The sequence below is a fragment of the Haemaphysalis longicornis genome, unplaced genomic scaffold, assembly GCF_048455015.1.
Source record: "Haemaphysalis longicornis isolate Haplotype H1 unplaced genomic scaffold, Haemaphysalis longicornis Haplotype H1 scaffold_2, whole genome shotgun sequence".
Classification (NCBI taxonomy): Eukaryota; Metazoa; Arthropoda; class Arachnida; order Ixodida; family Ixodidae; genus Haemaphysalis; species Haemaphysalis longicornis.
Window position 1 is genome coordinate 151326018 of NW_027526295.1, and position 26951 is coordinate 151352968.

At 51.1% G+C, this 26951-nt stretch overlaps 1 protein-coding gene across 6 annotated transcripts in view; it reads left to right on the forward strand.

The window, feature by feature from the left end:
- Positions 1-26951, forward strand: part of Ziz (dedicator of cytokinesis protein Ziz) — a 181445-nt gene that overhangs the window by 64866 nt on the left and 89628 nt on the right. For 3 of the 6 annotated variants that reach the window (XM_077698396.1, XM_077698397.1, XM_077698398.1), the window contains exons 1-2: positions 2024-2362; positions 21324-21440. In XM_077698396.1, coding sequence (XP_077554522.1) covers positions 2159-2362; positions 21324-21440 — 321 coding nt within the window. In that variant the 5' untranslated portion in view covers positions 2024-2158. Of the gene's footprint in view, positions 1-2023; positions 2363-21323; positions 21441-26951 lie in introns of those variants that run through there. The other 3 variants (XM_077698399.1, XM_077698401.1, XM_077698400.1) reach the window with 1 other exon arrangement.

A 26951-nucleotide genomic window follows, 5' to 3' on the forward strand; every position in this document is an offset into this window, starting at 1 on the left:
GCCGAACCCCGCCCGCCGTGAACCGCTCGTCTTCCTGGTCTCCTACTCCCCTCCGGAAGATTAGCGCGCGCACACACACAGGTACGGATCGTGTATACGTACACACAGCCGCACGGAACGGGTTTACGCGCTGGGTATACACCCACCCGGGGAGGCCGTCGTACTAAAGACAAAAAAAATCTACGAGAAAAATGTCTGCCCGGGGCCGTGGTGGCGTAGGCGAGCATGTTGACGGAAGCGTTACGTGCGTGAGAGGCCCCTTCACGAGCGGTAGCAGTGTTGTCTTATCGCGAGGCTTGAAGGGGAGCGGGGGATGTTACTGAAGCTCCTGGCGCGAGCGAGGTCGTGAACCTCGCTGAACTTTCGTTCTGCTCTTGGATGTCTTGTTATTTTCTTTTCTTAGCAGAAGTAGGTGCCGCATTTTTGAGCGAAAGCTATGTAGAGGAGGTAGTGCCGGGATTATAGGTTCCCAGTTCGTGAAATACTTGCAGCTATGTCAACTGGGTTGGTGATATGAGGCATTTTTTTTTACCTTAACTGGTTGCACCGGTGCAAGCAGTGCAGCGTATGTTCGCTTTTTTTTTACTAATTGAGAACCCCGGTAGCACTCGACATTGGTCTGCATGAAACTGCACTATCTGCACCAGTTCAGGTAAAAAAAAAATGCCCCCCATAGAGGTTATTTATAGTTGCTATGTCAACATATACGGTTGCGATAACAACGTATGTGGTTTCTTTGTTAATGTTTTGTATACCGTTCTTTTTTATCTGTACATTCTTGCCCGTGTTTAAATAGCAACAGGATGGTGACTGGCTTCTTCGAAAAACTCTGCTTTACTGTATACAATGTAAAGCTGCAAACCAATGTAACTTTTTCCTGTCGCCCCCCCTCCAGGGTCCGTGACTTCCTAGTCTGCTTACACTTACGTCCCATTAACGCTTCTACCCCAACAGTACTACTATCAACAGAGCCCGTCTTCTTAACATTTTGTGTGCGCTAAGCACCAGTTAATAAACTGACCAGCGCCGTCTAACTCGCAAGTTTTCTCCTTGCGACCCTGTCTTAGCACGGAAGCCGTCTCTCGTGGTTTTAAAGGTTTGTTAGCATCGTTCGGACCCGCTACGTAGTATTTCAAGGTCCGTTGACTTTGAACCTCGTGGTCATGTTTTTTACCCGCCGCTTCCGGCCGTCTTTTTCGGAGCGGTTTGTGTATACGAGGAGCGCTCGTCTTGCTATGCGCGTTCGCCTTATTCGCTGCCCCGCCGCTGTTCTGCTTGCATACATCCCACTCGTGGCTCGCGCGGCGGCTGCGCATCGTCCACGCATCTCCGTCCGAGACAGCCGTGCCTGCATACGCTTGCTTCTCTTGTTTTATTCTAATCCTTCAGCCCGGCAGTGGTCTTTAAAATAAGTTCAGCGGTGCGGGGGGGGGGGGGGGGGGGGGTGCTGGTTTATCACGAACACATAAACAAGGCTAGCCTTCGGTAACGCAAATGAAGTGAAAAAAAAAAAAAAAAAAACAAGAGAGCTTGGGTTGAATTTATCAAGCCCTCCTCCCATAGGTCACGAGCGATGCGTGTGCTTTTGCCAGCACACACACGAAGTTAGCCCTGGCTTCGCCTTTTCAAGTGGTTCCGCCGTATACACATCCTTGCAGGTCGCCGCGGAGATGGAGGGGTTCGCGATAAACTTCCGTCCGTCAGTTCTCCGCATGTTTCGCATTATTGCTTACGGCTGCCCGCCGCTTTCCTCCTCTTCGTTATCATCATCATCTCGGCGCGCGGCGCCTCTTCACTCTACAGCTCAGAATAGAGACAACTGGTGGAGGGAAGAGAAGAGATCGCGCTGCCTTTGTTTTTTTTTTTTTCTGCACGCTCCGCCGCCTCCGCGGCTTTCTCGTTTTATTGCTGGTTGTTTGCCGTTTCGTCGTTGTTTGTTCTCGTGCCGCTCGCGCGCGCGCGGAGCGGTTGTGGGGTCACGATCACCCGCGGACGAGGAGGGAGAGTTGACGCGGCGTCTCCGTCGCCGGGCGGGAGTATCGCGCGTGCTGCAAACGCTGGGCGCTGGTCGTAGTTTGTACGCTCCTCTGGACGTGATTCTTGTTCGTGCACGCGCCGCCGGCACGCTCGCTACGCCGGTGGCTAGGTCGGACGCGCGATGCGCCTGGACGCCGCCGAAGACGGCGTCGAGGAGGGCAGCGTCGTCGTCGTGACGGCGCCGTCTCCTCCTTCTTCCTCCGTGGTGCTGCTCAAGTACTCGTGCCTGTGGGATTACAAGCAGTCAGGCCGTCGCTCGCTGTCGTGGCACGCGGGCGACACGAGTCACGGGGCCGGAAGGAAGACTCTTCCTTTCTTGAAGACGGTGAGGTGATGGACGACGGGTCCGAGCAAACATTCCCTCTCACTCTTCATTCTTTTTTTTTGTGTGTGTGTGTTCGTTCTTTCCTTTCTTTAGGCGATCACTGTATGCAGGCTAGCTCTCCTCTGCTTCGATAAGCCTCGTTTGCACCTAACGCTTGTAATTACGCCTCGCTGGATTTGACGCGCGCTTTACTCCAGAAAAACGTACGCCCGTTGTAACGTACGCCCGCGCGGACGTACGTTACAACGCATCGCATGAGTTATGCAAACCCTCATGGAGGCCTATCCCGCAACCTCACGTCCGTGAGGTGTGGAATGACTAGAGCTGTCGGCTTTCCGTTGGAGCCATCGTTTTGCGCACGCTGACCCGCTCAGAAGTTATTCATCACGCTTCTTCTAATTAGAAACACCTCAGTTGTGCATTCTGGGTTCAGCAACGCGCGTTGCCTCTGGATGGAACGGCTGTATAATTGTTAAAACAGCATGCAATCACACACGTGGGCCGTCGTGTAGTTCTTTACGCTTGGCGTCCCGGCGAAATTGCGAAGGGGGTGTGTCTGCTTCGGAGCCATCCGTCATGCGCCGCCGAGGCCACCTGTCGAAACGGCAAGGGTTTCTTCCTTCCTTTGCTGTGCACGCGTGGTGTTTGCCGCGCGATCTTTTATAGCGCACAGCGGAACCTTGGCAGACGGTTTTGTTTTGTCTTCTCGGCCTCGTGCACTTGTTCTGCTTTCTATTCTCGCTCTGGGGTGACGACGACTGCAGCTTTTCCAAGGGTGTCGCCATAAATCGACGCGGCTGCTGCGGGGAGCTTCTTTCTTGGAAAAGAGGCGAAAACACTTCACGGTGCGTTAAAAATTGGACGCCGAGAGCTGCGGCGATGACAGACGCTTCGGCCAAGTATACGCGTTCGCTTGGGTCCGGGCCACGGTGTCGTGTAGACGCGCCAAGGGGAGGCCGGTGAGCTCCTTGGCAGAAGACCAACGAGGTGGCGGTAGACGACGTGTTTCGCAACGCGCGCGTTCATTCACGCACGTATGTGTCTGCGCGGGAGAAAGCGACGGAGACGGAAAGTATGCGGAAAACACCGCTGCTCGACCGTCCTTTTGTATTTTTTGTCTTTCCCACGCGTAGTGAGAATTATCCGGGTGTGTGATGAGTGTGCAGTCGGTGACGTACGGCCTCCTGGTGGCGGCAGCACGTACCGCCATGCGTAGTTCAGGGCCTCCGCGGGGGAATCTCGGAGGCCATGCGAAGTTTCAGCGCGAGGTAAAAGTGTACTGCAGATAGAAGGGGTGATGGAGCGCTTATAAGTCGAAGCGGGACATTCGAAATGACGTTTTTGACGCTCTGATGTTGGCCAGTTAAGTTACGATACTATGTGTATGTGCGTGTGTATGGTCACATGTGCGTGAGAGAGAGAGAGAGAGAGAGAGAGAGAGAGAGAGAGAGAGAGAGAGAGAGAGAGAGAGAGAGAGAGAGAGAGAGAGAGAGAGAGAGAGAGAGAGAGAGAGAGAGATGAGGTGAGGGAACGCGCCTTCTATAGATATAGAACGCGAGTCAGCATGACAGCGACGTCGTCAGAAAAGCCCAGCAAAGGTTATGCGGAAAACGCCCCCTCTCCCCCACCCCCTCCGAAGTGACAGAAGTCCGCATTATTAAAAGGACGGAAAACCGATTTTTGTCGCGTATATGTTCTCTAGCTCATACGAAAGCCAGCGTTTTATATAGCTTGGCAACCACAAGCAATTTATAAACAAATCGGCGGAAATAATTTTAATTTGGCAGCAAACTTTCTGAAATCGGAGGGTGGCGGTTCGTAGTGTCGAAACTTGACACAATATGTGACACGGTCACGTGACCTGCAAACATAGCAGCCACTGTAATTTCTGAAACGTTTATTTACTTATTGAAAACCTTTTAACACAAGTATTCGTATAAGTTTGAATTGTAATGTATTTTTAAACATTATTTTGAAAATTTTCAAGACGCGCCGCCCGCTGTCGCTGGGTTGCTCTCAGTGTGGCTAACTGAGCCCAGAATAACGGCAGCGTTCAGTAAACAGACCCAGTAAAGGAGCTAGGACGATTCTGCCTGAGTCAGGGGCGTTTGTTCTGCCAAAATATTTGATTTCAGTGGCCAATTGCGGCAACGGCAGCTTAAAAAAAAAAAAAAAGAAACGTTGCGCCCGGGGAGAATCGAACTTCCGACCTCCACAAGGTGAAGCCAGATTCTACCTATCGTCTATCCCAACAGATGGCGCATTCGTGCAAAATAGACTTGAACACACAAAGGAATAAGAAAGCCTGCGATTCACACTTTTTTTTTAGCTGGGGACAAGTTTTTAAATATCGTTTTTCATTTCGCATACAGACAAAAGTATGTCGCTGCGCTACTGTATGTCATGGTTGCCAGCATTATTTTTGGGCGGACACATACGGCTCGTAGATCTAAAAATTTCGATTTAAAAAGTTCTAGGGCGTTATCAGCAAAACTGTTTCTAGTTAAGGTGCTTTAAGTGATGCCCTTTCATTTGGGATAGAGAATATATACTCGACAAAAATCGGTTGTCTGTCCCTTTAAGGCAAAAACCTTGATGTCAAGCGCGGAAAGTGACGTCAAACGCGGAAAGTAACAGTAGTAGTTGTCGTCAACGTCAATACGAGTGGTACAAAGATGGCCGCTATTGTGAAGAGAATTGATTGATTGATTGTAGGGTTTAACGCGCCGACGCAACGCAGGCGATGAGGCGCGCCGTAGTGGAGGGCTCCGGATTAATTTTGACCACATGGGGATCTTTAACGTGCGCCGAAATCTCGTACACACGGGCATTTTTGCTTTTCGCCTCCATCAGAAAAGCGGCCGCCGCGGCCGGGAATCGAACCCGCGACCTCGTGCTCAGCAGCGCAACGCCTTAGCCACTGAGCCACCGCGGCGGGTTATTGTGAAGAGAAAATAAATAAATAAAACGCATTTGCGTTCATGTGGGATTTGAACCCGTCGTGAGAGCCGCAGCCAAATGCGCTAGTCACAGCGCTAATCGGCACCGTGCCGGAATGGGGCAAAAATTAGCCTGACGCGTGACCCGTAATTCGCAACTTTCAGCGGCTATAGGTGGCGCCACGAGAAATACAGTATGGCCGTTCGAGAGACAATAAGGCTGAACGGAGTGTATGTGCTGTATGCTAGGTGTGCACAGAGTGGTGCACACCTAGCATACAGCGATAACATCATCACCGAGCGATGACGTAATCGCGCGCGCCTTTAACACCGTAGCTTTCCCTCGCCGCACTTGGGCGGGACCCGTGCCGCCACCTGTCGGAGGCGCGATGCAACTTGTACAAGCACGGCTTTGTAAACGCGTCGCGGGTGGCTCGCTCTGTCTCTTGTTGCGACGAGTGGGACAGTTTTGACGGTGCAAAGGGAGGAATCAATGCCAAAATGAAAGAAGCCAAGAGGCCAAGAATCGATAACGTTAACCGATTTATTAATTAGAGTCCCACACTCCAGACCACACAAGTCGAACGTTGGCCACCGAACGAGTTCAAAAATGTTTCGCAAACGCTCGTCCCGCTGCGCCTTCCGCTACACACGCTTCACCACAAAGGGGGTGGTCACGCGCACATTGTACATACTTAAATGACCGAGTGTTCATTGCTCTTTGGGGAGCTAATGACGACACCACGCAGAAAACTTGGCCGGCTCTCCAAGCATAATAACCACGCACAAACTTAGCCGCACCAAGAATAAGCTGGGTGGGGCCGCCAGCTTCGCTGTTTGCCCAGTCTTGGCGCCACTAGTGTGAAGCTGCCCCAATTTTCGTTGTTGTTGACACATTCAGGAAGTTTTTATTGCCTGGATTAAGAATTTCTACGTCGGCCCTCTGGCGCTTCCTCGCACAGCGTCGCGAGGTTGGCAGTCATTGCGTTGGGTTTAACTCACCAAAGAGCCACAGGGCGCAGTAAATATCCCAGACTAGCCCGGGCATAATTTTTGAGGTGCGTCAAAACACACTGACGCACGTGTGAGGGGGGCCGTAACCATTGAATCCGCCGATAAACGAAGCCTGAAGCTAAATAGGCTGTGAGCGGAGCTAGCGTAGTAGCGATCTCTCGATTTTAAGTGTTGTCTGTTGATCTACAAGGCACGCCCGCTCTAAGCTTTCAGTCCCGCGTGCAGTAAACTAATCATCAGCCCCGAGATAGATCCTCTCCGGGTCTTCGATTTCGATTTTGTCCCCGGGACCATTTTTTTTAAAGGTCACTCAATAGACATTCCAGCTACCCGTGCTACAGCTACAGGCTTGTACTGCCATCACGCCTTATTGATCGCCACCGCCCTTCGCGTGCGTTGGCCAAATACTTGGTATCACGCGGAACCATATATCCTTACTCCGCGCATGTTGCTAATCGCGCGCGCCCAAATAGAGAAAACCAAAAGGAGGGATAATTGCGGCCATGAAGGGCCCGACCTGCGCACGTGCATTGAATGCACGGATTCACGTATCAGGGTGCAGTGTCGTGATGCAGCCTTCGTGCAATGGGGCGGTGTCGTCGATCGTCGCACCGCAGTTTGCGCGCTCTGAAGCCCCGTTGGATCGGACTTGCAAGGCCCGACGGGGACCTTGTCGTGTCGGGCGGAGTCCTTGCTTTGTCGGGCGTTGCGCAAAGCTGCTTCTCGGCGGAGATCGTGGCCTGAATACTTCGGATTGAATCCGCCGCTGCCGCTCCTGGCGACGGGGGGTGGAGGGCCTTGCTGTGTACGAAGGGTCAGAAGCGAAAGCGTTATATTGTCCCTCTGCTCCTGTCCACCCGAGAAGGCGTTGCACGTGGCGTCCGTGTAAGCACTTACGTCAGGCCTGTTACTCACGCCTGCATACATGCAGCGTTTCGAAGAGGCACTTGGGTCCGTAGAAGTGCTGCGCATATATGTACGCTCCGTGGTCTGAAGGCCGGCTTCCGTCCAAGCCGGAGCTATCGCGTGGCGGGAGCATGGCAAGTGGTTGTGTAGAACGTGGAGTGAGGGGATGAATGGAAGGCGGTTGCCAGATGTCGTTGAAGGCCTCGGAAATTAGTTGCAGAAAGAGTTCTTGTGTTGGTTGGTTGGCTCACTGGTTACAACACAGTATGTGTAGCGCAGTGACAAGGACACAGGGACAAGAACAAGTGGCGCCATGCGTGTTTTTGCCCCCTCTACTTTGAAAGGATTTGTGAAAGAGAGTTGGGAAAAGGGGAAGGGAGGAGGTCTGAGAATGAAATATTAAACCTGGAGTGTGGCCGGAACCCAGGGCCCGTCCCAATGCAAGGACTGTCCGGAAAAGAATACTTTCGAACTTCGCAGTGTCTCCGACGGCACTCTAGCTAATCGCTGCAGGCATTGTTGTAAGAGAATACTTCTCCTGTCGTTGCAGGTTTTTGAATTAACCCAGAAGAAGCACTTCGATATTTCGTTCGTTAAACTGTTTATTCACTTCTCGTTGGAGCCAATTCGAGCAGTCGCCGAAACGATGCTCGTCCGTGGGCCCCTCCGAGTCGTTCTGTTCCTTTCCGCTTTCGCGGTCACCAAGAGCCGGGCCGCTCCCTCGCTTCCCCGAATTCCGCGAGCGGCCCCTCCCTCCAGTCGTGGTGTCCCGTTACGGCCAGAGGCGCCTCTTAATGGCTTTTCCTTTCCTGCGCCCGGCCGTTCTGTCGTCCCTCTGTGGGCTCTCTCCACGACTGGACGGAAGGTCCGCGCACAGTTCTAACACTCCCCCCCGCAATGAGACAGGGCTCATTCTACGTTATGTTGTTTCCAATGGGAACAGGAGCTGAACCGGTCGCTTTACTGTTTTTCCCTGCGGCACCCTGACCTCACAAGAGCGGATTTTGCCGTCTCGGCCGGGAAACACTGCTGTCACGATGCCGGTCTTCCAGAGCAGCCGCGGGCGGTCCTCCCGTATTAACACCACGTCGCCGACCCCAGGGACCCCTCCTTTCGTTTTCTTCGAGGCGTAGGCCGAACGAAGCTGCCCCAAGTACTCTTTTCGCCACACATTCCAGAACAGATGCAGGATCTGCTTTCGTTTTTGCCAGAGCAGTCGGAGCGAGGTCGCAGAGCTTTCCACGAATTTTTCCTCGTGCAGTGGCAGTGTGGTTAGGCGTCTTCCGGCCAAGAAGCAGGCTGGTGTGAGGGGGGCACCATCGTTAGGGTCGTCGTAAGTGTAAGTGAGGGGCCTAGAATTTATGACTGCTTCGACCTCGGCGAGCACCGTTGACAGCTCGACAAAGCCAAGGGTCTGCCGGCCGATGGTCTTCTTTAGGGCCAATTTTACACTTCGAACCATTCTCTCATAGAACCCTCCCCACCACGGCGCTCGTTCAGCAATAAACTTCCACTCAATGCCCGAGTTGGAGAAGTATCTCTGGGAATCGGGGTGCCGCAGGGCCTTCCAAAGATTGCCCATGTCTTTAGAGGCGCGTTTGAAAGTCAAGGCATTGTCCGAGTAAACTCCTCGGCATAACCCCCTGCGTGACACAAAGCGACGAAAGGCATGGATGAAAGTTCCTGTGCTCATGTCCGTAACGAGTTCCAAATGCACTGCACGCGTCACGGCACAGGTAAACAACACTATATACACTTTCACCATCTTGCCCTTCTCATTCACAAAAAGGGGGCCGGCAAAGTCAATGCCGACAACCTCAAAGGGCTCTGCTTTGGTGGTCCGTTCGGGGGGAAGGAGTCCGGTGTCTGCCTCGATGTGGGAAGCACTGTACCGCCGGCACACAGCACAAGATCGCACCACACTTTTCACGAGTTGGCGTCCACGCACAATCCAGTATCGTTCGCGCAGCTGCACGAGTGTGTCTCTGGCGCCCGCGTGTAGGAGTTGCAAATGTGCTCGATTTACCAGCAGGACTGTGTATCGGTGCTCCTTGGGCATCACGATCGGGTGGCGCTCATCCCTCGTCTTGTTCGCAGAGCACAGTCGGCCGCGTATTCTGAGCAGGCCCTTTTCGTCTGTAAACAAGTTAAAGTCCTTCAACGAAGAGTCGTTTGAAAGCTTCATACGCTGTGTCGTGCGGCGTATTTCGTCCGAAAAGGCCGTTTGTTGAGCTTTCTTCAGCCAGTACTCTTCGGCTCGTTCAATCTCGGCTGCCGTCAATGGACCGGAAGTCTTTTCCTTGCTTCGCAGGTTATGCAGAAAGCGCATAACCCAACCCGTCACGCGATTCACCTTTGTCGCCGAACTGAAACGCGTCAACTTCAGGAGATCGGGTTGTTCTTCGCAAGTCGTTGTCGCTACATTTACTTCCTTTTTCGTTTCCAACTCTTCAGGCGTGAAACCAGACGGACGCTCCTCGGACGGCCATACTTCCTCCTGTTGTCTTATCCATGATGGACCGTGCCACCACATGTCGCTCGATTTTAGGCTAGCCGCGGTCATGCCCCTCGTCATGAGATCGGCGGGATTACTTTTGCCTGGGCAATGCCTCCACTGTGCGACGTCCGTGTTTTGTTGGATCTCTGCAACCCGGTTCTTTACGAACTCCTTCCACCTTGCCGCGTCACCTCGGATCCAGTGAAGGGTGATCATCGAGTCCGTCCACAAGTGGATGCTGTCGATATGAAGCTTGAGGCTTGACCCGATGAATTGGCAAAGTCGAGATGCCATCAAGGCTCCCATCAGCTCCAGCCTTGCCAATGTGATGGGCTTCACTGGTGCCACGCGGCATTTGGCCATGATCAGGGTGCAGGTTCGTTCGCCTGTGCTGCTCTCTGTGCACAGGTATGCAGCCGCACCGTACGCCTTCTGGCTGGCGTCGCAAAACACGTGTAGTGTGCGGTGCACAGGGTTCCCTCCGATATTTCCCTCGTACGTTCGGGGAATGCTCATCTCACTGAGCAAAGGTAGCTCCTGGCACCACTTCGTCCATTCGTTCAGTAGATGGTCGGGTAAGGGGTCATCCCAGGCGATGTTTGCCTTCCAAATTTCCTGGAAGAGTGTTTTTGCCCTCAGTGTGAAAGCTGACAGGAAACCAAGTGGGTCGTACAGCCGAGCGCTTGTCTGTAGGACGAAGCGTTTCGTGTTTCTTTGCTCCGCAGAAAATTTGATGACAGGATCTGGAGCAAAGGTTAGGAGGTCTTCGTTAGGTAACCATGTAAGGCCGAGAACCTTTAGCAGGTTGGCGGGTTGACCAAGAGGCACTTCGTTGAGGCTGTCCTGCGCTAAAAGTTCTCTCATTTGGCTACTGTTAGAACCCCACTTGTGCAGGCGCATCGATGCTGCAGCGAAAATGCGGTTAACCTCGCCGTACACCTTTACCGCTTCCTCTTCGCTGGAGGCGCCGCACAGCACGTCATCGATGTAGATGCAGTTTTTCAGCATCTTCGCTGTTTCTGGGTATTGCTGCTCCATTTTCTCAAGGTGGCACTGCAGCGTTGCCGCCAAAAGGAAAGGGCTTGACGTTGTCCCGAACGGCACTCGAGTCATCCTGTATGCAGCGATTTCCGGCAAGGGCTTGTCATTTTCGGGCTTACGAGCAAACCACAAAAATCTAAGCGCATCGCGGTCTTCAGGGGCGACACTTATCTGCAGAAACGCCTTTTCCGCATCAGCGACGAGTGCGACTGGGTGGCTTCGGAAATTTAGTAGCAGGCGCACGAGGTCTGGATTTAGATTTGGCCCACTGTCCAAGTTGTCGTTCAGCGAGTTTGCGTCCGTACTGTGCGATGACGCGTCGAACACGATTCTGAGCTTGGTTGTCGTGCTGTTGTCTCGCAGAACAGGTTGGTGCGGCATGTAATAGATACGCTGATTGCCGTCGTGTGGATCAGTGGGCGCTTCCTCTGCTACGCCATCGTCAATCAGTCGCCGCATCTCGGTGTCGTACCTTTCCATGAGTTCCGGGGCTCTGTTGAGCCTTTTTGTCAGGGAACGAAATCGTTTCTCTGCCACTGCGCGGTTGTCTGCCAACTTTACGTTATTCTTCCACGGCAGCTTCACCTGGTAGCGGCCGTTAACTGTCTCGATGTTGTTCTTGAATTCGTCCTTAACCTGACAGTTCGAGGGGTTTTGAGTTGTTTCCGACACTCCGACGCCCTCTAGCTCCCAAAACTGCCTCAAAATTGGCGCTGTTTCTTGGTCGGCTACTGTCGTACGTAGGACGATCGCGTGGGCACAGTTTACCAGCTGACATGTTGTCGAAGTTTGACCCTGAACTGCCCAACCGAATCTTGTCTCCACTGCCATGAGTTTGTTTTGCAGCTTTCTTACAGAGCCCGTAATGCACTCCCAATAATAATCAGAGCCAACAAGGATTCCGGTGCTCGCGTTCGTTAGTACTGTTGTGTCGTCACCGAGTGGGCAGCGAAGTTCTTCTAGCGACTTGCGAATTTCGTCGTCAGGGCAGGGAATTTGTTGCTCGCAGATTGAGGGTGTTTCCAGCGCCTCAATTACCCTTTCCGTGTTTGCATTATGCCTGCTGATGAGGCGAACCTCAACCACCCGGAATGTTCGTGCGTCGCTCTGCCCTCCAAACACTCCAATCGAGAGTTTCTCCGTGCGGAGCGGCCGACAGCCGAGTCTCTTAGACAGCTCCTCCGTAATAAACGATCGTTGGCTGCCGCTGTCGAAAAGGATTCTTGTGATACTCTTTGTGCTCTGTCCACTGCTCCACGCTGTCACAGTCGGCATGAGTACGGAGGGGCGATCGGTTGTGTTCTGGGATGCATGCAGAGAGATGGGAGCGTTAAACACCTCCTTCACCTTCGTTTCTTCGCCATGCGCATGCATTTTTCTCAAGAACTCCGGGTCGCACATCGTCGTTGCGTGCCGTCGTTTGCAAGCTTTGCATTCGATGCTTGCCCTACAACGCTTTGCAAGGTGTCCGCGCTTGGTGCAGCGGAAACACCTGCCTTTCGATGTTAGTATGGCCTTCTTTTCCCTCAGGTCTATTTTTGCGTTGCAGTCGGGAGTGTCGTGTGCCTTCGATTGACAAAGTAAGCACTGCGTGTCGGACGACGTCCCGTGCAAGGCCGCTACCGTTGGGGTTCTAGGGGGGCCCTTGTCTGATGCCGCGTGATGCTTGCGAAAAGGAGGCGGGGGCTTACCGTGGTTGTCATCGGGTCGGCTTTCCGCTGCCCTCTCACGGCTCTCCAGCTCTCGTCGGTAGAAGTGGAGGAGAGATCGGAGTGGGGACCCTTGAGATGACGCTGATGAGCCGGTTGATGCAGAGTCGCCGTTCGCTGATGCTGCACTGCTTGTCCCGTCACTATCCTCGGCTTGCCGGCGGTGATAATCCAAAATCATGTCCGCTGGAAGCACACGTAGCAGCACGGGGTAGAGCATTGCACTGTACGACTCGTCCGCCACACCCAACGACTTGAGTCCCCGCATGTGCACCTGTAGCCTGTCGTAAAGACGCCGCAGGGCGGGCACATTCTTTGACGACGTCAACGGCTGCGCGTCGATGAGGCCTTGCATGTGCTCTTGTATCAACGCCGCTGGGCTGCCGAAACGCTGCTGTAGAAGATCGACGGCGTCGCTGTAGCACTGGGCAGTCGCTGGGAGTCCTGCAATAGCAGCCGCAGCATCTCCGGTGAGCAGGGACCTCAGGTAGTGAAATCGGTCGCTTGCAGTCAAGTCCGCGTTCTTGTGCACTGATTGTTCGAATTGTTCCCAAAACGGTTGCCAATTTTTCCGCTTGCCGTCAAACCGAATGAGTTCTAATTTTGGCAGCTTCGTTTTTGGGGCTGAAGTTTTCTGCGGTTGAGGCTCGTTGCTGCTCGTGCTTGTAGTCTGTGCCTGACGAGGAAGACGCTGCGTCTCGATCTTAAGCTCGAGTCTGCCCAAGGAATTGGCGATCTTGTCCGAATATTCCAGGACCTGCTCGAACTCTTCGTCAGCGTCCTCATCTGTCAGGCACCTTTCGATCGCCGCGTCCACTTCTGACAGCTTGACGCTGGCCGTTTCAAGGCGCTGCAGGATTGCCTTCAATGCGTCGACGGTCGGCTCGGCGCTGGCCGCAAGGCATTCGTCGATTTCTTTAACGATGCGGGTTACCTGTGATCGGACGGCCCGTCGTTTCTTTCGTTGAATCTCCATGTCGGTGCTTTGAAGTGGAGTCGGTGGGGTCCGGTCGATGTGATAATCCGTTCCCGGGTTTCGGCACCAAATTGTTGCTGTAAGAGAATACTTCTCCTGTCGTTGCAGGTTTTTGAATTAACCCAGAAGAAGCACTTCGATATTTCGTTCGTTAAACTGTTTATTCACTTCTCGTTGGAGCCAATTCGAGCAGTCGCCGAAACGATGCTCGTCCGTGGGCCCCTCCGAGTCGTTCTGTTCCTTTCCGCTTTCGCGGTCACCAAGAGCCGGGCCGCTCCCTCGCTTCCCCGAATTCCGCGAGCGGCCCCTCCCTCCAGTCGTGGTGTCCCGTTACGGCCAGAGGCGCCTCTTAATGGCTTTTCCTTTCCTGCGCCCGGCCGTTCTGTCGTCCCTCTGTGGGCTCTCTCCACGACTGGACGGAAGGTCCGCGCACAGTTCTAACAGGCATGGCTTGAGTGCCGTCCGACAAGACTAAACAAGCACCAGCCAAAGCGTCTGTCATTGTTGTGTAGAGGCAATAAAGAAAAAAAAAATGTTGTGTAGGGGATCCGTACTAGCTTCTTCATCCCAAGGACGGTGGTTCGAGACCGGTTTTTGCCTCGGTTCTTTTTTTTTCTTTCATCTTTAACTCGAACTGTAATTTTTATTGCTTAGGTTAGTTTCGGTGTTTTAAATTATTTCTTTGTGTGCGTTAGGTCATGTGATGTTAAGGTTAGGTATCCTAGCTTTACGTTATCTAGAGCGATGTAATGCCAGACGCGGCAATTTTTTTGCGAAACGCCGGTGGACGTCGATATAGTGGAGTGCTCATAAAGCCGTCGGACGGCACTCTAGACACGGCATTTGAACTTTCCTTATTCCTCTGCCATTGTCTCAACCAAAAATGCATCCACCAATCGACACCCCAAGGCGATCCCGAGGTTCAGCTTCACCGCAGGGCACTCGAGTGAGCGATCCATTGGGGCAGCAAAGTAAGTTCGGTGAACGCATGCGAGTTGGCTCAACAGTTGGTCTGCGCTCTGACATTGCGAGCATTACGCGCATTCTTGAGTAAAATGGAATGTATGGTCCTGTCATTCGCCGCACTCGGTTTGCTGGCCCCATGGATCATCGGACCAGTCGGGTATACGTTGTGAACCTTGGAGACCCTCTTTTTGCCTCGTCGTCTTCAGTGTCGTCTCTAAGAAAACGCCCGGAATCTCCTGAATATGTTTAACGAAGAAAGGCGGACTGCGTACCTCTGACTACCAAAGTCCTCACGTATACCATAATTATCCTGACTGGCACAATGACAGTTGAACAACCGTTCGAAAGCTATAAAAATTGGGAACATATCTCTAAACTCAAAATGTGCATTCCTATTTCCATTTCCCGAGTTTCTTGTCCCTTACAACAGGAGTTCCCTCAAATTCCGTGTTTTTTTGCCTTTGAAGATGATTTGAAGCTACACATTCGAAGCTATTTGAAGCTCATTTGAAGCTACAAATGATTTGAACTTCGAATCTTATCTAGGGAGCCGTGCGATCCTTTAGCGGCCGTCGGCACCGTTTATGCGGTTAATGTCACAACGATAGAGCGTGGCAAATGTTGGCGGATGTTGACGACTCTGTTTCACCGCGCGCATATGCTCCAAGGAGGAGTTATATGGCGGTTGTCGTATATGGCGGTTATATGGCGGTTGTCATATAGCCGCGAATTCGCCCGCATTTGTTTTCTTCTTCTTTTCATGTCCGTGTGAGGATGCGCTCGGTAAGGTGATGGCGGAACGGCTGATCGTTTGCTCTGCACTTATTCCGAATTGTACAAAAAATTTGAGTTTCCGCAAACCTTGCGAATTCGGCACCTACAAGTTGCGAATTCGACTTCACATACCCACAGTCTCCTCCCCTCGGAAGTTATTCGGTTGGGTTAACACAGCGTATTTCTGCCTACTTTGTTGTTCCGGCTTTTCCGAAGCTTCTCCTCCCGCGATACCTTAATGCGGAAAGCACCTATATTTTTTTTTTTCCACGAGGAAAAACTATTTATACATTGCTACGACGGAGTATATACCTGGACGAAAATCGTGACGACGCACGGACCATTTCGCGAGTTCGCACGAGCGCATTTCCGCGGGCGTCCTTGCAAGCTGCCTTGCAAGACCGCGGGCTCTGCATGAATGGCCCGCAGCGATCCGGGTCTTCCTCTACTTGAGCGACGACGAACGCTCGGGCGTTCCCGTTCGCGATGTTTGCGTAGCGGGAAAGCCGACCAAGCCCCCTTGGGAATGCTGCAGCTAGGCCGAGCCCGTTGGCGACCTTCGTTTTTCTCGTTGTTTTGTATGTTTGTCCCCTCTCCGCCTTCGCTCCACTTTTTTTTTTTTTTTTTTGCGAGCCGAGAACGTGCGTGTCAGTCGGCCGTGGCAGCCTTCAGGTCATAGCGGAGAAGAATTCGGGCGTGCGCAGACGCGTATTGGTATTTCCGTTATGTATTCACTTGAGGCTCGTGAACTTTGGGCTGTCAAGTCGTCAACGCGTCTGCGCAAGAACAACGACGAAGAACGCTTTGTCGCGACACCATGTAGTCCGGGAACTGGTGTGCTGGCATGCATGGAGGACAGTAGCAGGAGCTAAGCGCATGCACGTCACTGGCAGCGGTCTTTACGTCGACGTTACCCGAGTTATGTTACGCATCTTCATACCAGTGCGGCTGTGAAACCTTGCGTTTGTCACTTTGACAACGTCACTTCTGTGATGCGCTTGCACTGTCGGTGGTTTCGACTAAGAGCGCGGCTATTTTTGAATTTCTTTGTTCGTGAGTGACCTTTTCCCTTGTGTTCGAAAGGCAGCCTTGTATTCGAACTTGGTCGTTCGTGTTATGTGACCCACACACCTTTTACAAAAAGGCAATAATTCTATCTTTGTTAATCTGCAACTTCAGATGGGCTGCACGGTCAGTTCGCACGGCATTTGCTAGCGAAAAGTGCGATTTATTAAAAATCCCGGACCATCTCCACTAACGTGAAATATGGGCGGGGCGATAGCATGCATGCAGTGTGTGTGTAATCTTAGCGTTTTGGTGTTTTTGCCTACGGAGATGAAACCGTTGGGGGTAGAGGTATGCAGCTTTGCTGTAAAAAGTCTCTTGTCTTTGAAGCACGAAGCCCTCTAGCGCGAGGAGTAAACGAGTGTCCCGGTGTTGTTTTAGTACGCGTTACGTTCTGGCGCAAGGCGTGGACGAGTTTCCCGGCGTTTCGGTACCGTGACTACATGCGACGACGATGACGACGACGACAGGAGACGCCAACAGCCCCAGCCCCTAAGGAGCTTCGTCCCTAAAATAACTTTATTTGGTGCGCTTACCTACTTTTTGTTTGGCTCTGTCTGGTCACGTGCAACGCATGCGACGATGTTGTTGGGTGTCTGTCACTTATTGGGGGATAGTAACTGAGTGCGCCTCATACACGTTGCTGTTAATCGCCGAGTATTCTCCACCCTTTTTTTCGACACCATGCGTTCTCGATTCTGATGGCAGGGGTTAGGTCCAGTTAGCTAGGCTCGGAGAGAAAAGTTCTCGCTACACGAGCGCGGCAGCGCGAAGAACGGGAGTGCAACGTTTTGTATCGCTCTACGCTTCGAACTCTCGTAAAGATCGGGGGCTGCGACCTTGGCGACGTACACCGGGACCTTCCCCCCCGCGCCACTAATACGGTAGCCGATCGCTTCTTGTATTCCGGGGTGATCACTTTATAGCGGGGAGGACGTTCGAACCAGGGTCAAATAAAACTTGCGCTCAGTAGTAGCAGTCGTGCGCGGGCACTCCCTGACCTTGAATAATTTCCGATGCTAGTCGGCTCGCTGTCGTTGGCGTTTTATCGCCTTTAAATCAGCGAAAATTAAAGCGGAAGACAAGACACGCTCCTCGATTTCGCTGGGATCGGGGTCGCTGGGGATGTTTGGTAGACGGGGTCTTGCAGATCGCACTGCCAAATTAACCTTCGCCTGTGGACAGTAGCCGCAGCAATAGCAGCTGGTCTTACTCGAACCCGTTTTCTTCGCTCCAGAATTTTTATATCGCATCCGGCTACCCCGGGAAGCCAGGAATGAACTTCAGTATCCGAGTGATTGAGGCTTTTACAAGATCTGTGCCAACGTTGTTGGCATATAGCCTGTGCTTCCTTGAAATGGAGTGGATATGACGTTATAAAAGATGGGATGCCAGAAGGCCCTGTTTGGGGAACAGGTATCAAGAGTAAGGGAAGATTGTTCTGGTGAAGTTTGTGCATGGCACTTGGAGTGTGTTCACTTGTGAGCTTAAGGGCGGGTTACAGACACCCAGAGGTGTACCATGCACAGTCATTCGGTAGGGCGAGTGAGTACACTATATGTGCCACTTAAGGCGCCTTCCAGGGGTTGTTAGGGGGTGAAGATCTGCGACCGCGGTGACGCTACTTTACAGAGACCGCTTTTAAGAGCGAAGTATGAGATTTTCTCTAATAGTTTTGGGTTGTCCCAGCAGAAGCACCGAACGTGTCCTGCGGAAGTCGTTGGGTGCATTAGTGTTGGAAAGAGGTGTTGGCGGGCCGATGAGTGGGCTGAACATGGCCAGATAGATGTAGTAGGTTTGGTGTGCTGTTATGTGCTGGTGTGGCCATGTAGTGAGACGAAGCAACAACCGGTGCACAGTTAGGGTAACAGAGTGGATACCAAGAGATGGGTCTGGAAGAAGTTGAAGGCCACTGACCCGATGGAGGGATGAAATAAGGGAATTGGGGGTGAACTGTGGACTCGAGCAGCGCAAGGCAGGAGCATTTGGAGGTCAATGGGAGAGGCCTTCGTCCTGCAGTGGACCTGAGCGGGCTGATGAGGATGATGGGGATGCTGTCACTGCCACGGTAGGGGCACACAGAAGAGTGCGCGGGAGGTATCCATTGAAGAGGTGTCAAGAGTATACATGTGGAGTCGGCCCGGACTTGGCGAAGATTTCTGCTCTGGCAAAGCAACAACAAAAAAAAAAAATAACAAACCTGCTTGCGGTGTTTGAAAGCGAAAGCGTTTTCTCTTCCCGTGGCGATCCTTATCGAGGACCTCTTCACTGCTACTACATCGTGCTTCCTCCGCATCTTTCGTCCCCCCCGCTTTTGGATCGAATGGACCCTTCACGCCACACAGCATCCCAGGAATCAGAGTTATGCGTGGCTGAGGTACACGTCTACTTACGTGCCGTCACGTTCACCTGTCACGTGATATGACGTCAGCACCATGTGTGTGTGTGTGTGTGTGTGTGTGTGTGTGTGTGTGTGTGTGTGTGTGTGTGTCGGGGGGGGGGGGTGAGGGTGAATGGGTGGGTACGCATTATTGGCCAACTCTTGCTCCGCCGCTGCAACGTACTGATGGAGCTCGTTATTTAACTTGTATATAGCGGTCTATTTGGCTGTTATAACTGGCGTAACGCACTCTGCTCCTATTCTGAAGACCAGGTATCGGTTCCTCTACGAACTCCGATGCACCCGCGTACACACTTTGGCACCTATTGCGACATTGGTGTGTTTTTCTTTTTCTCTTTTAGCCGCGGCCATTTCCTGTACCGGACGGCAATGGCGCTCTTTATTTATTTTCCCCACAATGGGTCACTGAAGGCTTTCGCCTTAAAAGGTGGGCTCTGCGGGAACTTCCTGTCCCTGAGGTTTCAGACTGCCGCCTGGGCCGAAATCATCGAGGCGCTGCTTTCAAGCAGAGCGCCCTGCGAAACAAGCAGCTCGTTTAGTGCCTTCGGCGCCCAACGTTGCTCAAGGTGGCGACCGACGACAACAGCTGTTTGCCTTGCCAAGAACGCGCGCGCGCGTCACCGCCCGCCGCGCCACGAGGCTCGTCGTCGCACCTCGCGTATTGTTGTGCACCTTTGACAGTTGCGTCGAGACCCGCCTCGCATCGCTTCGGGTTCCGCGGCATACGTGACACAACGGCGCACTGCGCAGTCGGGCTTCGTCCGTGAAACGCGCCGCACTTGTATACCCGACACGCTGAATTGCAGGCACGCGGTGTGGGTGTCAGCCGTCGGCGAGGCACATTCCGCCGGCATCGCGTTGTTTGCGCGCCGCTATAAACAAGGTTTGCAGCGGTGTTTATTGACTCACTGCGTGCCTGGGAGAACGCGGCAGCGAATCGCTTCCTTGAGATGTAATCTCGAGCCCCTTATTTCTTTCCCCCCTCGAGGCACGTGGCTTTTGTCGAACGCACGAATGCGCTCGCCTCGGGAATGGCGGCTCGCTCGAAGTGCAGCGGAACACATACCGGAGACTATCGCATTAACGGTCCCAGATGCAGGCCTTCCTGTTTCTGCGCGTTCGGTTCGGCGCCGGCGCACTGGTGATTTCATTTCTGTCCATTAAGACCGCGCCTACAAGTGCAAGTGCGCCCAACGCCGGCCGGGGTGTGGCATCTGAGGGGGAGACAGAACTCTCTTCCTGCTTTCTCTATGTCGTTCTTTTCATATCTATCTCTCTCTCTCTCCCTCCCTCCCCCTCGCTCTCTTTTAACATCTTTATTTTTAGATGAAATGAGGGAGCGCGCCTGGCGAATGAATGAAGCAGGAGGTCACTTTCTGGATAAGTGCCGTCCTCGGGGCGGCATCGAAAACGAAATGCAGGTTGCGTCCCTTCTTGGCGGGTGAGCAAGAAAGAAATGGAACGGAATCGCAGCGAGATATATATGCGATATAGGTAAAACCGCAAAGTTCGTCTGTTATTTCATGCCGTTCGAATGGATGGGATGGCCAAGCGCAGTATACCTCTCGGTGGAACTTGTATGCGTTGCTCTAGTTGTCCCTTTACCGAACCAGGCACCGAACCCAAGGTTAGCCCCGATGGTGAGGCAGAAGCCAATAGGCCTTGATACCTGGATGGCGTTGCAAAGTTTAGCCTTGCATCGTCGAGGCCGTCTGATGCGATTCTGGTATTTTTGGCCGTCCGAAGCAATGTGTGGAGGTGGACTTGGGTTTTCTAAACATACGTTCAGCGTGTGATTACATCCATGGAGGGGCGGAATGGGGTGCTTGCGCTGTTCTACGCCATTCCCCGCCCCCAACAAAATGGAGGCAAAAGTTTTCCTCGGGTTCGTGTTCTGGCTGATGTCTCAAGATTGCTGACGTACGCCCACATTTCCCCATCGAAGCGTTCTAAATCGCGCCGCCTTTGTCCGGCTGTTACTTTCTTTTGTCTTTTCTTATCGTTCTCGTGGTCCCGCCATCAGTGTGTCTACAAGAAGGTTCTACAGGCGCCCTTCGTATCCGCCTCCGTTCCGCCTGGCCTGCCTCACTACCCCCGAAATCCTCTCTTGAGTGTCTCTCTCCTCCTACTCCTCTTCCACTTCCTTCTCCTAATGTCTCGGTTTCCACGCCGCGCAGTCGTTAGGTGAAGCGCGCACATGAGAGTTGCGTTTGCGTAGAGTCTAAACAGGGGGGCGTAGATTAGAACTTCTTTGGTCTAAAATTCGAATACACCACATTGCCCAACACTTATGTTTGTCCGTTCGCAGTTTACCGCTATATACAATATACCGTGTGCTTAGAACGGGTTCAGCGTTTCGGGAGGATGGCGTTTCCGGATGAAAAAAAAAGTCCAACGCAGGTCCCTTTCTCAAAAAAGAGCTGCTCAGAGCGGGTTTGGAAATTTCCTTCGGACAGTATACACCTGTATCGTACCAACACGGGGTTGCATTGCCGTTAACCATGGTTGTAAATCGTTTTGTTTCTTTTGATGCAATATAAGTGTGCCTCTTCTGCAAACCCGCGTTCAGCAGATCGAATACACTTCTGCGTAGTGCGTGTACATGTACAGCGGTACCAGTGCCACGCAGAGCCGTGCTAACCATGTTCTTCCCCCCTCTTTTGTGGACGGCAGGTCCGGCACCAGCTGGTGGAGCCGCTGGACTACGAGCAGTTCGTGTACAAGAACAAGACCATCCTCCAGAATGACCCCCAGCGGGAGATGCTCTTCTTCCCCCCGGACGACATCTCGGTGAGCTATTGTATACTATAGATGCATGCGGCCCCCCGCCTCTGGTAACTAGTATGAGGAGTAAAACTAAGGACCTTAGTAAACGTAGCGAAATCGGGCAATAAAAAGAAAGAAAGAAAGCACTCCTGCATCCGTGTAGAGAAATCCAATAATTGAGTGAACGGGATAAAACTATGTCGGCACATTTTTATGCGAGACAAAGTATGCAAACGTTTTTAAGCAGGAATTCCGTATTTTCGCGCGTATAAGCCGCCCCTGCATAAAATCCGCACCCCCACTTTCAGCCCGCCGGAAAAGAAAAAAAAATCATCGCGTATTTCCCGCCCGTTTGATACAGGAAAGGCTGCACCAAAGCAACTGCTCAAGCGACCAATCACATACTATGCAGACATAAGATGCGTATATTTAGCGAGTAGAATACACTGACTGCAAGGCGAAAGTCACAATTCACTAATAAAATTCAGTTCTTAGATTGCGCTCGTCCTTGTTTTTTTCCATGCCATGGAGGGCTTAATCAATGTTACTGCGTAGGAGCTCCACGGCACAACGCGCGTTGGCGGGAAGCTGCACTGAAAGAAACACCTCGCGCATTATCCGCACCTCTACTTTGCCACTGAAAATTTCGCATTTTCGGTGCGGGTTATACGCGGGTTATCAGGCTACACGGAGCAGGAGCGGTTGTGAATCGGGGACACGGAATCTGTTGTTCTGTGTTGCATGCGTCGTGTGTATCCTTCGGTTGGTGAAGTTGTTAACAATAAATCCTCTCCTATCTCCTAACGCATGGTAGGCAACCGTTTCGTGGCGAAGGAATTCACTCAAATCAGAGATACGTTTACTTTTTTTCTCATCGCATGTTTGTGTACAAGATGACGAAACAGTGATACAGTCTAGTCCACTTATAGCAATATCCAAGTGCCAAGGAAATGTCATCGTTATAACCGATAATTGTTATAAGCGGGTTGCGAAATAAAAAGACGGAACAGAGCTCAAAACATTTTATTCGCATGCCAGCAAGGTGGTACTACTACTAATTTGCGGAAAAGAAGCCACAGTCGGTCACCTCTTTTTGCCGCGTGTGAAACTAGCGCAAATCTTTTCCAAGAGCATCTACAGGTGCTTCACCTAGCTGAGGTAAATGTCCTTGGCGGAAACAAAGTCCCCGGGGGACTGTGTCACGCATTGGGCCTCCTACGAAGACACTACCTGTGAGTAGGCTGCGCAACCGCGTCATTAGAGTCGTCACTGTTGCACTTTTGGTGCACAGTATCACAGGATTCAATCGTTATATCCGATATCGTGGCACTGGAGCATTGTAATAAGCGGTTTATTTTACCATAGAAAGAATACAAAAGTTGACGGTGCCATAGCTGTTCATCGTTATATCCGATGTATTGTTATAAACGGTATCGTTATAAGTGGACTCGACTGTACTTCTATTTCATAACTATATGACGTCACTAACCGTATCGCTAACCAGGAAAAGCTGTATAGCGTGGGCTTGCTTTCTTTTCTTTTTTTGTGTCTATATACCTTGTCGGCTAGATTGTGTCGAAAAAACTGCATACTTTGCGGTAAACGAGAATGTTTGGAATCGCTGTAAACGGAATCAAACCTGCGTTCACTTGCATGTTTTATATTTGCTTGCATTGTTTTTCGGTGTTAGATATCCCTTTGAAATTTATAAGTGGCGTACTCTTTGCAAAAAAAAAAAAATAAAGGCAAGAAACGTGAGTGACCCTGGACAGACCGATGTACTCCGGAAAGCATTTGTATAATAAAATTACCCGATATCCTCTTTTTTTACCACATCTGCCATTATCACCTTGGCAAGTGCTCTATCACTGACGGTAAGGTAGCAGACGATATAAATGCCAGTCGGCAAAAAAAAAAAAAAGAGGATCGCCTGCAGCTTATAGACTCAGAATGGCATGCTCAACAGATGGTTGATGATTAATGTGCGGAAAACAAAAACCTGCGGTATTATTAAAGTGCCTCGCGATCCATCTACAACTGAAGGCTTTGACAGGACTTCCGTATCAATTCGTCTTTCAACTTCCCAGGTGGGCTCAAGGTATTACCGAGACTTTTTTTACACATAAGCGTGGTTAGAAACTTTCAGAGACTTGTATAGTAAACATTGTTATCAATGTGAGCCCTTAGGTCTCTTTTTTTCATGAGATTCCGTTATGAAATGTATACCTCTCTTGATAGTTCCAGGGTGTCTAAAAATGTCAAAGGGATCTCGCAGCTTTCTCGAGTGAGTGTTGTTATCCCTGAGAAGCTTTTGATTAAAAAATCTTTATCCATTACACTCTGTGAAGGTAAAAAACCTGCGAAGTTTGTTAGCACATGACATAGAGGTGACACAAAATTTAGGTATAAATTTGTTGTGGTGGAACGCGCAGTGAACTTGAATGCAACCAGTGCCTTAATCTTTCGCGCTCCTCCCCATTTCCGCACCGCTCACCTTGGAAAGAACGAGCGATAGACGCTTTCACTGAGCAACCGCACAAGGTGTGACTTGACCTTGGCGGAGCTTGAAGGTCAGGTTTACGCTTCGTGGAACGAGTCTTTTTTGGGGTTTGACCTGGAGCGATTGCGTCGCTTAAAAATGGTATTTGTTACTTAGGGAAAAAAATATAGGCAACACTTGGAAACATTTTTTTGTACCCTAACCCGAGAAGGAAACTGGGCGCCTTGGTTGCGCGCTTTGCGTTTAGCCGCGGAAGTCGTTAATGGAGTCGGCGGCGTGCCCTCCATTCGTAGTGGCGGAAGTAAGTGTGGCGTGGTATCTGAACGAGGTACCCCTCGTGACGTATACGGTCTCAATGCTGAAATGTGAGCGCTCCTCAGAAATGCGGTCGGGGCCTTCTGAGCCAGATGTAACAGCCGCGCGTAAAAGGGAATAAAATTTGAAAGAGAGGGAAATAGAGGCCTCGCCCATTTTTCTACTTTTCACATATTTGCAAAACCACAAGTTTGGTGTTTGTCGCGTACCTTGCTTAGACCTGTATACATTGTGCACGTTTTCTTAAGTCGTGATATTGTGCTTTAGGGGAACATTCGACTAACGGTTAATTGGAAAGCGGCTAGCGCTTTGTTGAAATTCGGCTAACGCTTGTGCATCTTGAGTGAAAGATTAACCTGCCGTTCATAATATGGCGATAGCCTCCTTGTAAACGCAGTGTGTAAGTGTACGAAGCACGTGATGGAAAAGAAGGAAACTAGGGAAAAAGCAAGCAGATGAACGTGCACTAACAAATGGAGCTAGCGAAATCAGTTTTCTTTATTGAGGTATCCTCTAGACAAATCCATCGTTTTTTTTAAATTATTTCTGTGGCCTCTTGAATCGGTACAGTAGCTGGCTGCGTGCTGCTCGCAACACTTCTTGCTGGATAATATACTTGTGAAAGTTGTCGCACTTTCCCTCGGAAGTTCAGCTTTACCCGCAGCTCTGCCTGGACAAGTTTGCGCTAACTTCGTGTTTCGTAGCGTGACGCGCCTTGTTAACCGTGTGTTGGATCGCATAAAAATTTCTAACTGGACGGTTCGGAACAAACCCTTGACGTATAGCTGTTCCGACAGGGACGGCCCGGTACTCGGGACGTTGTGTGAAAAGTCGTGACAGTCCCGCAAAGTCCGGGAACGTTGGTAACCCTAGTCGAGGCGCGGACGCGAAGTGAACTCGGGTGCAGCCAGCGCCTCCTCGTGTCGTTTGCCGTATACGTTTGATTATCTGCTTATATAAAATGCTTGTCAATGCTTCTGTAGAAGCATTGAAAAACAAGGGATTAGAATGGACGTACTCAGGACTCTTGGGGGACGTGGACATGGGATGCAAGGGCATCTTAATAATCTATGACAGTGAAAAGTTCCTGATCATTAAACTTTTCACTCTGTGTATTTCGCTTTCTGGCATAAAACGAATTAGGCAAGGCGGCACTATCTCCACTATTGTTTAATCTTGGGAGAAGTCAATATTATTTGATCCACTTCACATTAGCGGACGACATTATCTTGCTCAGTGACCTATGACAACTGAAAAAAAAAAAAATGCTCAAGGGACTGCACTCAGCAAGCACCGTCAATGCTGATCCCAGACACGAAAAATAAGTCCGTCGTAGAGTTATCACGGGCTGGGGAAAGGCGAAGGGGAATCGCGTACGGCAAGAACGCTCAAATAGGGACCAGGAGTTTGCCTCTGTCACTGGAAAGGGAAGTATACGACCGATTCGTATACTGCCAATGATGACTTGTGGAGCGGGAACTTGGCGCCTTGCTTAGCGACTTGAAGGGAAACTTGAGTCATCCCAACCAGCAGTGGGGAGAGGTATGATAGGAGTAGCGCTTAGAGATAGGAAACGAGCATCTAACGTCGGAGAACAAGCGGAAGCGTGTTTTGACAAGAATTGCTGAGCTAGTTGGTTCATGCTTACTGAAAGATTAAAGGCTGTGTCAAGAGTGCCGTCCGTGCGTGAGTGGAGTGCTTATAGTACATAAGCACTCCACTAAAGTGACGTCCATCGGCATTTCGATGAAAAAATGCCGCGTTTGGCACTACTTGGCCTCCATTAAGGTAACGTAAACTAAGCTAACCTAACCTAACCTAACCTAACATAACTAAACCAAACGAAGTGATGAAATTATTTAAAACACCAAAAACTAATCGAAGACATCAAAATATAATTAACTTGAGAACGCAAAAAAAAAAAAATTAAAGGTAGCGCAAGCCGGGCTCGAACCACCGACTTCAGTAACAGGAACCTAAGACGGAACCTCTGCACCATAACGTCTTTTTTTTTTTTTTCTTTATTGCCTGCTTGGCGACAACACAACACGCACTGTTCAGTACACAAATTACTAGCTCCAGCCACCAATCGGCTGAAGGGAGTGGCTTAAAACATCTTAAATTGCGCTAGAACATCCAGAACGGGTAACCACTCAGGCTCTTCCGGCATCACTCGATAAACTTCTCTTATATAAGCAACGCTTTCAATGAAGTACTCTCGCACTGTGCGAGCATCCTCTTCGGCATTTTGAACCGCCATGCGAGTTTTCCACATAGAATGCAGACTAAGTGCCATGAACCTCTGCACCATAACGTCAGACGCTGTGGCTTGTATCAGCCCAGCCTTCAATATTCGAATGTTCTCGGACGGCACTTTAGCCATGCCTGGGGCGCTGAGCTGGAGTGCCGTCGGACGGCACTCTAGACACTGCGAAGATTAAAATGGGCGCTAAAGGGACGGAGACGAAGTAGACACAAACAAACAAACACAAACAATGGCGCCTGTATGTGTTGTTTGTGGGTACTTCGTCTTCGTGCCTTTAGCGTCCATTTTAATCTTTCCAGTAAACGGAAGCAAGTGGATCTCGGCTGGGCATGCATTGAGGAGGACTGAAAACCGGTGGGCCATTAGGGGAACAGAGTGGCTATCGAAAGACGGGCCTAGAAGTATAAATGAAGACAATTAGCTTCGTGACTAGATGAAAATAAACAAAATCGGA